Source organism: Macrosteles quadrilineatus, unplaced genomic scaffold, assembly GCF_028750875.1.
Source record: "Macrosteles quadrilineatus isolate MER2022 unplaced genomic scaffold, UCM_ALF_1.0 Scaffold_3__2_contigs__length_128488019, whole genome shotgun sequence".
Lineage (NCBI taxonomy): Eukaryota > Metazoa > Arthropoda > Insecta > Hemiptera > Cicadellidae > Macrosteles > Macrosteles quadrilineatus.
The window spans coordinates 85,591,375-85,604,712 of record NW_026542596.1 but is presented as its reverse complement, the minus strand read 5'-3'; the positions used below and the strand labels follow the sequence as shown (position 1 = coordinate 85,604,712).

The 13,338-nt window shown below is 37.4% G+C and overlaps 1 protein-coding gene across 1 annotated transcript in view; it reads right to left on the bottom strand.

Annotated features, from left to right (window-relative positions):
- Positions 1-13,338, bottom strand: part of LOC128990833 (WD repeat-containing protein 81-like) — a 44,790-nt gene that overhangs the window by 19,536 nt on the left and 11,916 nt on the right. Inside the window, exons 7-19 of the mRNA XM_054413446.1 lie at positions 12,888-13,084; positions 11,101-11,266; positions 10,335-10,535; positions 9,101-9,246; positions 8,347-8,534; positions 6,191-6,321; positions 5,325-5,519; positions 4,796-4,961; positions 3,429-3,673; positions 2,968-3,113; positions 1,651-1,899; positions 784-929; positions 54-244 (exon numbers count right to left, since the gene is read on the bottom strand). Coding sequence (XP_054269421.1) covers positions 54-244; positions 784-929; positions 1,651-1,899; positions 2,968-3,113; positions 3,429-3,673; positions 4,796-4,961; positions 5,325-5,519; positions 6,191-6,321; positions 8,347-8,534; positions 9,101-9,246; positions 10,335-10,535; positions 11,101-11,266; positions 12,888-13,084 — 2,367 coding nt within the window. The remainder of the gene's footprint in view (positions 1-53; positions 245-783; positions 930-1,650; positions 1,900-2,967; positions 3,114-3,428; positions 3,674-4,795; positions 4,962-5,324; positions 5,520-6,190; positions 6,322-8,346; positions 8,535-9,100; positions 9,247-10,334; positions 10,536-11,100; positions 11,267-12,887; positions 13,085-13,338) is intronic.

Sequence of the window (13,338 nt, the reverse complement as noted above, 5' to 3'; positions counted from 1 at the left end):
TATACAACATAACAAATTCTTGCTGGTTATTCAGACAACACTTGAGTACCAACCTTGTTGTACTCTGTGGCGGAGGAGGATTGCTGTTGCTGCTCCGTGGAGGTCACAGACTCCCCGTCACTGGGCTCTGACTGGTCTGGAGCTGCTCCGTCCCCGTCGTCTGCATCGTCTGTCTGCAGTTCCAGCAACAATGAGGCAATCTGCTGTTGCTGGTCTGGCTCCTCAGTCTCCAGCACAAACACTTCTGCCAACATATCACAATCGTATCAATCACTGGACACAATATGTTATTGAAGTTAAAAAGTAATAAAATAACCCGGAAATATCTACAAAATATTCAAAATAAGTCACATCTAGTTAGAAAATATTACACAAGGAAACCAAATGCCAATAAGGACATTGAAGGTCATAAATAGGTTGAGATTGAGGTTGTTATTGGTGAAGCCAAATACAAACTAGGTTATTTTTAGGTGATATATTTGGATAGGCTAAGTAAGATTGGATATATTAAACTACTATTTGAATGTAACCAAATTTAAGTATTTAACAGATTGTAGGCTATTGCTACAAGCTCACAAATAAACATACAAGGAAGCAGCAATACTTTTTATTTTGATTGATTACAATGAGAATATTGAATGAGTTTTAATAACTATTCTTAGGAATGGAGCACAACTGATGACGATCTATATTTATACATTTTGTAAAAATCATAAAGCATCTGTGCCTCTGATAACTTGTCAATAGCCGATAGATGATTTATGTTAGCCACATCATACTGACCAGGCTCCTGAGGGTGGGTGTCTGTTTGTTGATGTGAGTCACTCTCTTTCACAAACATTGGTGTCTTCTCTGAATCTGCAGAAGAGTCCTCGTCTAATGGAGACGTCACACTGGCACACTCCGTAGCTTCCTCCACCTCACTAACTCTGTCAAAACACATATTAAACTCAAAACCTTTTACTTTCAATATCAACAACTGGTTTTGTAATAGGGCCTATTCTCTAGATGTAAAACACGATTTTGAAAAATATTATTATTATTCTTTTAGTTTCATTAATCTCCATTTTATAATTCACAGGAATTTCATCTAACAGAATTTAAAAGTCTATGTCTAAAACCTTATTGTGCTCCTGCTCAAACATTGCAAATATTGAATTTCTTTAAAAGGCCTGTTGTATCGAAGCTTTTATTTCTAATTTGTATAACTTGTGTTTAATTTATGTGGTGTATATTAAACCATTGAAAAAATTTCTCAAGCAGAATTGTATTTCATAACTATGCCTTTAGTCAATAGCAATTTCAGGATTATTACATTATTAACTAACACCACTGTCAATTCTTACTCTGTTACAACAGTAAGCAGCCCGGGGACCAAGATGATCCAGAGGTAGGCTTCAGTCTCCAAGGTCCTGGGTTTAAATCCAGCTAAACACCAATGGATTTTATCCAAGTGATAATGCCGCGGCCTACTAGGCCTAGCCCAAAGTAATGTCTAGGTAAGAACCTAGCATCCTAGGATTTGAAGGTGTTTTGAAAATTAACACAACAGTAAAAGCTGTGTTGCCATTAATTTTATAATAACTGTGATAAAGAGTCAAAGTAGAACATTGATGAAAACTTAAATTGATTGAACAAAACATGACTAACTCATTGTGGTGAGCTGGAAGAAGCAGATCAACATCGTGATATCCTCCGACGGCCTCTACCAGGGGAGTGATGAAATGATCGAGGAACGTCTTGAGACGGAAACGGACCATAAGCCTCAACAGGAAGCTGCGATGATACAGCTTGAGTCGCTTCTTGAGCTGAGCCGGAGAACTGAGGGTGTGATCACAGTCGTACAGACGTACCATGGGCTCTAGCAGCACCTTGGTACTGGCCACTGGGCCCAGCGCTCTGTAAAAGCAGACAATTAACTAAACATTGACTATTAAGTGGCTGTGTTTCTCTGCACTAACTGAACACAAGTCTTGCAATACAGGCTTTCTGCAAGTGGTCATAATGGACAAGGAAAACTCAGTGCCTAAGACTTACACAACGTTCCCGATTCCGTGGCCGTATTCCAGTGACTATAACAAAAAGTTTTTTTTTTTTTTTGCGAATTTGTACAATAAAGAAGTAAGCTTTATTTTTAACCCTTTGTTGGTGTCTTTGATTTTTAAACACAATCAGTGACACACGGAGTTTATTTTCGGATGTTGAAACATTAGACAAACACTGTTTTTTTATACATATAATAATACAAAGATGTATTAAATTAAAAACATGTATAATCGATAAATTAAAATTGTACATAAGACCAATAAAAACTCTTACTTTAGGCTACATGTTTTTTACATATTCAGCAAACATAAACAACACAATCATATGTTCAACACACGGAGTTTTTTCCGGATGTTGAACCATTAGACAAACACTGTTTTTATACATATAATAATACAAAAACATATTAAAAGTACATACAGTTGGAAAACTTTGTGGTGTGACCGACGGAGGGTTAAATATAAGCAACATGTTTTGTGAAGTGTCAATAGAAATCTGTGGTGATATTGCTTGAGCTTTAATTCCATACCACTTAAGGACATTTTCTCAATAATTTGATATCACACACATTCTTGCCAAATTATAAATCTGCAGCACATTGGGAAGGGGTTTACGTCCCCATACCAAAGTTAGACACAGGGTTTACTCCCCAAAATAATAATATAAGAAATAATATCAGTAATTTGGTGGGGGGTTTAGATTTTAAAATGCCACTTTAGAGAATTTTTCTCAGGGATCAGTTCACAGTTGCAAGACCAACCGAAAATATAGTCTCCAGTTCAGCCGTTCTAGAAGTGGATCTAAAATTCATGTCCCCCAGTGAGCTATTTAAGCTGTTAATGCATGTAGAATGTCGATGCATAGGCAATTCACTTCATAAAATAATTTGAAACATTTGATCGATATGTAAAACTAACTCACTTGGCGATTGGGTCAAAGAGGTACCAAGCAGCAGACACGGCTGTGTCGGGGTCTTCCAGTAGTCCAACAACATAACTCAACACCAGGTCTACAGTGAACTGAGGGTGTTCAGTCAACTGCTGCAGGTGTTTGGCAACACTCTCCACCTGAACAGCAAAACAAAGTGATAAATTGAAAAGATAAACCTAACGTCTACGCTAGTGGAAAAACAACTTAACATCTCAAATTTGTGTGGATATGCCAACAAACAAACCATTCCATCTTACACCAAGTGCGAGGCAATAATCACTAGGACCTTTGATTGAAGTGAACTTATTAACCCACAGACCTAAGGACAAATAGCCATATTACTATTGTAATTTTGGCATTGAAAAATCCATCACGACTTTATCTCATCCTCATTCAATTGGGTATAAAAAAAACAATCCTGCTCAGTGACACATATCTACAGGCTACTTTACCTTCATCTGATTGAGTTTATGAATGCAGGCCAGTAAAGCATCTTCTCTGTCCGCATGTGTCTCTCGCATTGCCTGCAGTACAGTCACTGCCGCAGTGTGTTCTCTTAGTGTTGTCACCAGACTGTACACGGTAGGCAGGGTGGGGGGGAGGGGCAGCAGGCTGGAGGATAGTGCAGGTTGTAGCAACTGGTGAGCAGAGGGGGGAGGGGTGCCTCTTGGTGTGACTGGTGCCTCACTGTCACTGTCTGTAATGATTATATACACAAAGTGAACATGAACTGAATCAGAAATCATAATTTCTCCCATTAGCTTGTCTAGGCCCTTTATAACGGGTAAGCGGTGGTGGTAACTATGATATTTTAAGGGTAAAATAACAAAAATTGCAATTTCTTGTAAACCATAATTTTTACAGCATTAGAGGTTGTAAATTTAGTTTAGAGTTAAAAGGAACCATTCAAGCTATTTTTGTGGATATATAACTTTTCCGTTGTTGTAACTAACAATGGCGGTTTTATGGGAAAAATCAACATTAAGTATAAAAATGTCAAAAAAAATTAATTAAACATCTGGAGATATTAAAGACCAGCAAACATATACCAAATTTTGTCAAAATTGGACCACAAGTGTAGTCTGTAGCTATGTACACATCCAGACAGACATACACACAATATCTTTTTTTTGGTTCTGCGGACCCAAAACGGATGGATCTACCAAAAAATCAAACTCGAAAACTTTGACAAAGACAATAGTTTCTCCATGAGAAATTAAAAAACAATAAAGCCTAACACAATCATAACTAAGGACACACCTCTTGTCATTCAATTGGGTGTATACTCAATAGATACCTTCTCAATTTAATCAATAATTTAGAACTTTGCTAAAATTACATGGATTGGTTTAAATTGACTTTGGGGTATTTGCTTGATGGTCAAATATTATAGTCAAAGGAAACTGTCAAATATTGTTCTTCAGGAGAAAGACTGCAAGGTTAAATTGGCGAAGATAGTTGCCAACGTGTTGCAGAAATCGCAACAACAATGAGTTGCTTTGGGACAGTTGAATTGGAGTTTCGTCCTGTTTGATGGAATGCTGCAACTCACGCAAAATTTCGGCTCATATTTTTGCCGATTCACAGCCATTTATTTACCAAAGACAAAGATTAGGATAAAGTCATGTTTTCATTTATTTACCAGTTAACAAAGTATGAAAAATAATAGATACAAGATCTTAAGTGTAAAATGTGTAGGAACTCTGCACTATTCAATTTTGTAAAAATATATGTAAAAATCATGTGATTCATTTTAGTGATGTATATCAAAATTTAAATATTACTAAAAAATTTATTAGTTTGGTTGTTTTCTACCAACCATCAAGAAGCAAAGCCACCAGAGAGCGGAAGCAGCGAGGTACTGCGTCCCGATTAGCAGCAAAAACAGTCTGACAGACGGACAAACGCTCCGCCAGAGACAGCTTCAGGCTGAACAAACGTACTTTGCTATTGAGAAACATTTCCACAATCAGACATCCCAGAACCTGAAAACAACAATGAATATTTAGCATAAAATGTGTTATAAATTTACTTTGAATTAGGCAAGTAACACCTGAAGCATATTCAGAGGATTAAATAAGGAGTTACCTGTTATTTATAGTGGGCTAACCCCAGAATTCTATAATCGCCATAATCCAACAGGGTACTGGAACGATGTGTCGGACAATGTTATCAACAATGGATGCCTTGTGTGGCTTGACTAACACCAGATGTTTCATTTCCCAGGACTATTTAGTATTTATTAAACAAAAAAATAAAAGTCTACAGACTTCTCTCAGGACAGAACCATTGACATTCGTCAGGCGACCACTACCGCTCAGCTATGTTTAATGTCTACGCAGACTGACCTGCATCTCCTGCTGTCTGCGTGCAGCCACCACCTGTTTGCATTGCGCAGCCTGTCCCACAGAGTCAGTGACCTTGGTAGGTCCTGTGCCTGTGAAGCTGTACAGTGCCTCCACAGAGGTCAGCAGAGCTACAGGGTTGTAGTCATGAGGGAGACTGATGCTGCCTTGCTTGTCTCCTGGGGAGGAGCCACTTGCCTACAATCATTATTGGTTAGTAAGGTTAGTTTTTGGAGGAAAAGTACCTGGCTTAGAAATGCATTTGGGAAAAGGAATGGTTGCATAACTAACATGTTCATAAAATAGAGTTCCAAGCAGTTAACAGAACAAAATTTTCACAAAACAACTAATTTGATTATACTATTTAATTATCTTCCTTGTAGGGGAGAAATATCAAATTGATTGTTTCTAAACTTTTTGTGAGCTGTCAAATGCCTGGAACTCTTTCCTTTGGTAAGTTATATCCATTGATTCTTTCATAATGCGATTGGTAATTGAGTGATTAACATTATTTTAGTTAGTTCATTTTATCTATTTACAAGATTCCTAACTATCTTAATGTAGTTACTTTAATTACATTACTAGCTTTTTCAAATCTTACACATCCAATCACAATATAAATATGAAAAGGCCTAGTGTTCTGCATTCCTTGTAGACTAGCTATTATAAGTCTTGCAAGAGAAAGAAAATTTCAATTTTACAATGTTCAAAGACTGAAAAAATGAGATTGATCATAATACCCACTAAATAAATTCACAAGACCAACTAAAGTCCCCTTGGCGAATTTACAGATTCAATTAGGCCTACATAACTGAAGAGTTCACTAACAGAGGGAGAATTTTTGTTTTGTCAAAACAAAAATGTCTAACCTGCAAAGATCCACGGGATCGGCTCAGTAGTCTAGTGAGAGCTAGGGGAGACGAGTGGGAAGTTTGGCTGTTAGTGTTGGCAACACTGTCCTCCCCTCCACTACTGGGACCTTCCTCTTCATCACTGCCCTCTACAAAAAGTACACACAGTTTATATCAACAATTTTTAAGAGTACATAATTAATGTTTTTTAATTAATCTATTAACTAAAAACTCTGTTGCAGGGATTCAATGAATAATGCTGAAAGTTTGTATATTTGTTTGTAAGTTTAACAGTTTGTTTGGGGCTCAATCACACATTAACTACCGTACTTGTCAGATTGGGCTGGAATTGGGCATGACGACATCTCCTTTCCTGATTAAAATTGTAGACAAATTCTTATCTCAAAAGTCCTTTTGGGCTTTGCCCCAGTTGTCTTGGAGTTTCCCATGTTTACCTTTGGTATTCATATAAAAGAATCAAAGATTCTAGACAGCTGTTTCAACTAAACCAATAAGTTAGGTTTTTGATTACCAAGAACTCATAATAGTCCAGTCAAGGAATGAGGTGTAGAGTGCGTGAGCAGGTAACTAAGCGATTCCTTCAGAAACTTGTTCAGGGGGCTTAGGGTGTTAACGTACCAAAAGTCCTGACTCCTAGGTGGTGAGCCAGGGGGTGGAGAGGGGAAAAAGGGGGGGGAGAAAGGTACGCATTTTGGGTTTTTTGATTATATCTCGAAAACTATCAACTTTTTGTATACTATAGTAAATTATAAAATTGAAGAAGATTAAATTTTCTACAAGAAAAGTATATAATGTGTTTATTTTGGTTCAACAGATTACGAGTTATAAATTATTTAATTGATATCTTATTAAAATACTCCTTCCATAAGAAATACATGTAAATTAGTATGCGAAATGGGGCAAATCCTATCCGCCCAAAGGAAATATAAATGATATTCTGGAAATCTTGACAAAATTTCCAGTAATTTGACACTTTAATCATTAAAATTGATCCAAATAAGGCAAAGGCGAGGTAACAAAATTTCGAGTTTTGGTGTTTTTTTTATTGGAAATATAAAAAAAACCTTAAATCATCCCATTTTTAAACGCTCACCCTCGCTTTAATTTTTGACAAAATTTCATGATTAAAGTGTCAAATTACTGGAAATTTTGTCAATATTTCCAGAATATCAGTTATATTTCCTTTGGGCGGATAGGATTCGCCCCATTTCGCATACTAATTTACATGTATTTCTTATGGAAGGAGTATTTTAATAAGATATCAATTAAATAAGTTATAACTCGTAATCTGTTGAACCAAAATAAACACATTATATACTTTTCTTGTAGAAAATTTAATCTTCTTCAATTTTATAATTTACTATAGTATACAAAAAGTTGATAGTTTTCGAAATATAATCAAAAAACCCAAAATGCGTACCTTTTTCCCCCCCTTTTTCCCCCCTCCACCCCCTGGCTCACCACCTAGGAGTCAGGACTTTTGGTATGTTAACACCCTAAGCCCCCTGAACAAGTTTCTGAAGGAATCGCTTAGTTACCTGCTCACGCACTCTACACCTACTTTTGGATCATTCATTGACTGGACTATAATTAGGCTTAACAATTTACAAAGTCTAACAACAGATTTGAGCCCTATTATTATTATTTATTTTTTTGTTCTCTCTGATACTGAAGTACACAGCCCATTTATATAAATCAGCTGGACATTTTTTAAATTCAAGTTGAAATAGCCACCAACAGGGTATGCTACAGTCTAAAATTCTATTTTCTCTTTTATTTTTGTTTACGTTTAAGTTTGTTTAAGTAACAGAAAACTTCACCTTGTTTACGATAAGTTGTCCTTCTAATTTAACTTTATTAAAAAGTTGGCGTATTCGACTGAAATCACTATTTTACAACGGTGCACACTGTTGATGACTCTATTCAACTTTTTTTATTTCTATTCCAAAACTGGCTCCAACTTAAATGAGGGAATAGGATGTAGAGTTAATGGTTATATTTAAAAGCAAAGCTATCACTCAGCTAAAAATAGAAAAATTAGTTAGAACCTGACTCAGATGTCTTTTATTGTGGAGATTTAAAATTATCAGTGAATCGGATTTTTTAATTATGATTTGCATTAAAAGTATACACTGTTTAGGTACATTACTGACTTGTGGCAGGTCGGGGGTGATGGTGGTGCAGTCTAGGCGGAGTGACGCCCCAGTAGGGGGAGGGGGCGGCCCGTGGAGGGTGGGGGGAGGTAAACAGCTGTACAACACCACAGTCCGTGACTTCAGTGTGGCCGTCCACCAGCTGTAGACAGACGTTCTTGCTCTTGACAGCAGCCTGGCCTGACAACCTGGCAAAGACACACTGTCACTTACAAAATTAACACCTATAGACAGTAGTCTTGATTATCCGACCTAACCAGGCCGCAGCAAGTTGGTATAAGAAAAAAGGTCGGATAACATGGAAAATGGTAAAAACGACATTCACGCTGGCGCTCTGATTGCCGGATGAGTTGGTGATCGTGCCAGGAGTGTTTGACCTATATTTACAAATGTGCTGTTCAGGCCCAAAACAATACTTAATGACTTTTTGAAAGGAACAGACCTATATTAGGCCTACTGAGATAGTTTTCCCCACTTGAGAATATTGTTTCCATGATAGGTGGATGACTAGATGCAAAGTGGGTTCCAAAACACGGCATTAAATCATTGAGAATTGCATTTGGTCTTGGTTAAAGCTTCAAATTAGGCTTCGAAACAGAAAATCTGAGCTCTAGCCACTATGCAAACTAAGCCTCTCTACTTCACTTATAGACTAGTAAATTGTTTTAGTTAAATCCACAAGGTCAGGTACCAATGCATTTTTTAGGTAGCAAATGTTTATCTAGCCATTTGAATTATGATAATAGAGCCTCACTTGTATCCGAAGGTGAGGTCTATCCAATGATGGAGCCTATCGCTAACATAGCTGCTCTCCAACGCAGCCCGGTGGTGAGCGACCAGCTGTTCAGCAGACGATGCCCATGACGGTACCTCTAGGTCTGGCAAGTCTGGGTGAACGGACTACACAAAAGTTGAAAAACTACTATAAAAAACATCAGTGAGAATTGTTGAAAAGCCTTATCAAAGATTTAACATTCAACTGCTTTGTTAGTACAAAAAGCTACACTTTCATGATAATACCAAATATGGCCAGCTTGTAGAAATATCAATCATTGAAACCATCCAGTTATCTATACGCCATTAAAATATGTTGAAACAATATATTGGGACCTTTTGTTATAACTACTATCATAGATAAAACATAACTCCCTTAGTAGATTTCTCATCCTAATGGAACAGCTGAAGACAATTTTATTGTTAGTTCTGTACGGTTTATGTAGAGGTCGTGTTTTGTTTACAATTTGTTTCCCGTTAATACAGTCATTTAAAACCTCGTTTAACCAAATAATACGATCTAATCATAAACTATAAATTGTCCCCTAGTTATTTAACCAAACAGTAAAGCACAAATCAAGAAATTAACCCTAAAATAATAGAAACAAAATTTCGTTGACACTAGCGCCCAGTGTGGCGTACATGAACTAGACATGAAAAACGAGCTTCAAAATTTACAATGGGATGAGAAGTCTTATTGTGTTGGTTAGTCTATGCTACTATATAATATTAATATTATTATTGATGACAAATTTATACACCAGACCCACAATCTTCCAAAATTCATAATATTCAACTCTGGGTCCAATGAATCATATAACCCAATATGGCATAAAAGCAGTCCACAATAAAATAAATAACGTCATTTGCCTTTCAATAAATCTAAATTATATCTGCAAAAATAAAATTCATATTAATGTTTTGTCAAAATCAGACATTATGGTCGGTATAACATGTACACAAGTTGCTAAAGAAGAAACTTATGCCCCAACTCCCAACCAAATGGATGCAATTAAATCAAATCTTACGTACCACATGGCTCTATTTTAGAACTCTATTTTTAACTATTTTTAAACTGGTGACTGTATTCTCTGGGAAATTGGTTTGGATTGAAAACTAGAATAACGATAAAAAGTGTTTCAAACAAATGCCAATCAGATAATCATTCAAAGTGATTTTAAATATTTAAATTTGATTCCTTCAGAAAATTTAACCTTGAATACAGAAGGATCTGTGAAGAATTCCGGGATGCACTCATCCGGTGTCCACTGCTGCAATCGCTGTATAGAGCTAGGATACTCAGCAGGAACCCACTGTGGCCTGACGTACTGACACAGCAAAGACCTTGGCGTGACACGGGCCAGGTACACGTAGTATGTGATCTCCGACAACACATCTGATATGTGGTGGGGTACCTACGATCAATAATGTAAGTGTGTTGCTATTGTGATGTAAAACTTACCAATAATAAAAAAATATGTGTTAATATATCCTTTTTCATAAGTGAAAATATCTGAAAATTACAGAAAAAAACCAAAATTTTAACAGAGACCATAGATTATATTGAGTAACAATTGTACACAATTATCAAGAGGCAACGTGAATGACTTGGGAGGTGTTGACAAATTCCAGGAATATGCGCTACCCCCCACCCTATAGTTGTGAACACCCGTGGAACTCAATGGTTACTCTACCCTGTTTTCTCAGGGAGTGCAGCTGGAGCTCGGCCCTAACTGTGAGAGACACGACTCACACACACACACTCTCAATGGTCTGTCGTTATCCCCTGTGTCTGTATGTGTGAGGCCTGCATGTGTGTGACTAGGGCCGACCCTCTCTTACATTCAGATTCAATCTCACTGAAATCCCGGGTGGTCAATATACAAAATCTTGCTGTAAGAAGTTCATTGTACAAAACTTAGTTTAGAGTCGAGTTGAAATGATTTAACAACAACAGGAGGGTTGAGAGATGAACCTAACCTGGGCAGAATTACAACTTGGAGGCAAGTCATAAGTCAAGTCTAGCTGTCGATCGCCCTTGTTGAGGCGGAACTTGCTCTTGGTGAGATCTCGCCAGTTGGCACCACTAGGAGCGGAGAAGTCTGTCACCCACGGCATTACGTGGTGGCAGCGAGGGTCTCCAAACCTACAAGTTTGAACTATTATAGGCTTAGTTCACAATCACTATATAACTACATAGGTTAGTTTTTGGAGAAAGAATTTCTTAGCCTAGTTTAGGTTTACATTAGGAAGGAAGGGGTGGATACACAGGTAACTTAAACAAGAAACAAGAAGGGAATTCCCATCATTCAACAGAATGCAAAAACGTTCACAACTCATTTAATTTAAGATTTTGCCTCAACAAGCTTCCCCAAAAGGAAATAGCTCTTGGGTAAGTTAGTTATATATCCGTTTATTCTTTCTCAATCTCAATGTCAATCTTTTGAGTTAGAACACAATTGTAAGTACAATTTGTGTGGCCTTATTACTGACTAAGATTAGCAATTTTTTATCCAGGATCATTGACCCATTGATCAAGGATGTCTGGGTCCAGTTTTAAACCATCAAAAAACTTCCCGGCACTCTTAAGGATCAGATGGATAAGCGACCTTCTGATTTTAAGGCCCCCCATACACGTAACGATCGGCCGGTCGGCGAGAGCCGGAAGGCCAAACTGAACAGTTTGGCCTGTGAAAGGAGAGTCCCCATACACGCAACGATTCGCCTGCCGGCCGGACTGTAATATGAAGTTATGTCAATGACCGTGCCTAACCTTAAAAATTAACGTAAATCAAAAATAATGCTATTACTGTACTGTCGGCCTTCCGGCGGCCTGCCGGCGACCCCATACACGTAACGATCGGCCAATTTGGTCGTCCGGCGGCCGGAAGACGACCCCATACACGTAACGATCGGCCGGCCGGCATGGACTGTTCAGGCCGGGCCGGCCGGCCGATCGTTACGTGTATGGGGGGCCTAAGGCTCTAAAATCCGTTTAGGCTCACTCAGCTAAATTCATCTATTTATCCCTAAAAGCAGCAATTAAACCACGAACACAATATGATGATGCATAGGGATTGTTGGAAGGAATTAAATCAAATCAAAGTATTTACATAATTTGTTTTCAAAAATAAGTAAATTAGGTCAAAGTTTTTTTCCAAAATACAATATATTTCCCTATGAAAATAAACCCCAAAATATCTAGTTAACCCATACAATATTGTAAATAAACTTTAAAGATTAGATTTATAAAGGTTTTCACAGTATGAGTTTATAAACTAGCCTATAGGTAAAATAGGCTTGTCAGCAAGTACAACATTCAACTTCAGCTGTCAACTAATTCCTACAAAAACATCAAGACTAACCCTACTTGAGTAAGTTTTAATAAAAATCAAGGTAAGGCAAAATCGTGAGTTTTCAGTGTTTTGTTGCGTACATACAAGAGGTTGCGTTATTTCACGTTTGATAGCATCTAATCATTCAATGGATCTTTGTCATTTTTTACTTTGTTGTCTGTTTGAGTTCAAATTTGCATTGTATTCTGCTAGTAAAGGCCTTTAATCGGATGTACATATCAACCTATGCTCCTATTTAAATTTTCCTTTCGATTCCTTGCTGTCAACGTGACATGACGGAAAACTGACATTTCCTTCAAAAAGTGGATTTTTATAAAATGTTGTGAAGATGTACCAAATCTTATTTATTTATCTGTTATCGTTTAAAATACATTAAACCTGTGCGGGACTTTATTTACACCCTGAAGGTACCTGCGGCCAGCCAGATTATTGAGAGCAGTGAGGTAATCCAGATTATTGACAGCTCCTCTCACCCAACCTAATGTGAGCTCAGTGAGTTTCTGGTCACTGGTGGAGCTTGAGTTTGACACAGGTACATCTTTCACTTTCTCTTTCACTGAAGACGCAGAGGGGAACGAATACTGGTTGGCTGTTAGCTTAGGTATTACCTGTGAACAAAAATATAGATCAGTTGAATCAGATTGGTGAGTGGGGTGCACATTGCACATGCAAACAAGAAAACTTTCCTCACCAACGTTGCTTTTGCTATTTTGTACAGTCATCTCAACAATCAATTGCTGTTGGACTAATTTAATACCACTTGTGTCTACGAGTGACCTTCAGTGTTATTGGGAGCCTTTCATAAATCCAACAAGCCATCTTAATTGTAGCAATTTTGTACATTTCATGAAATAGTGAAAGA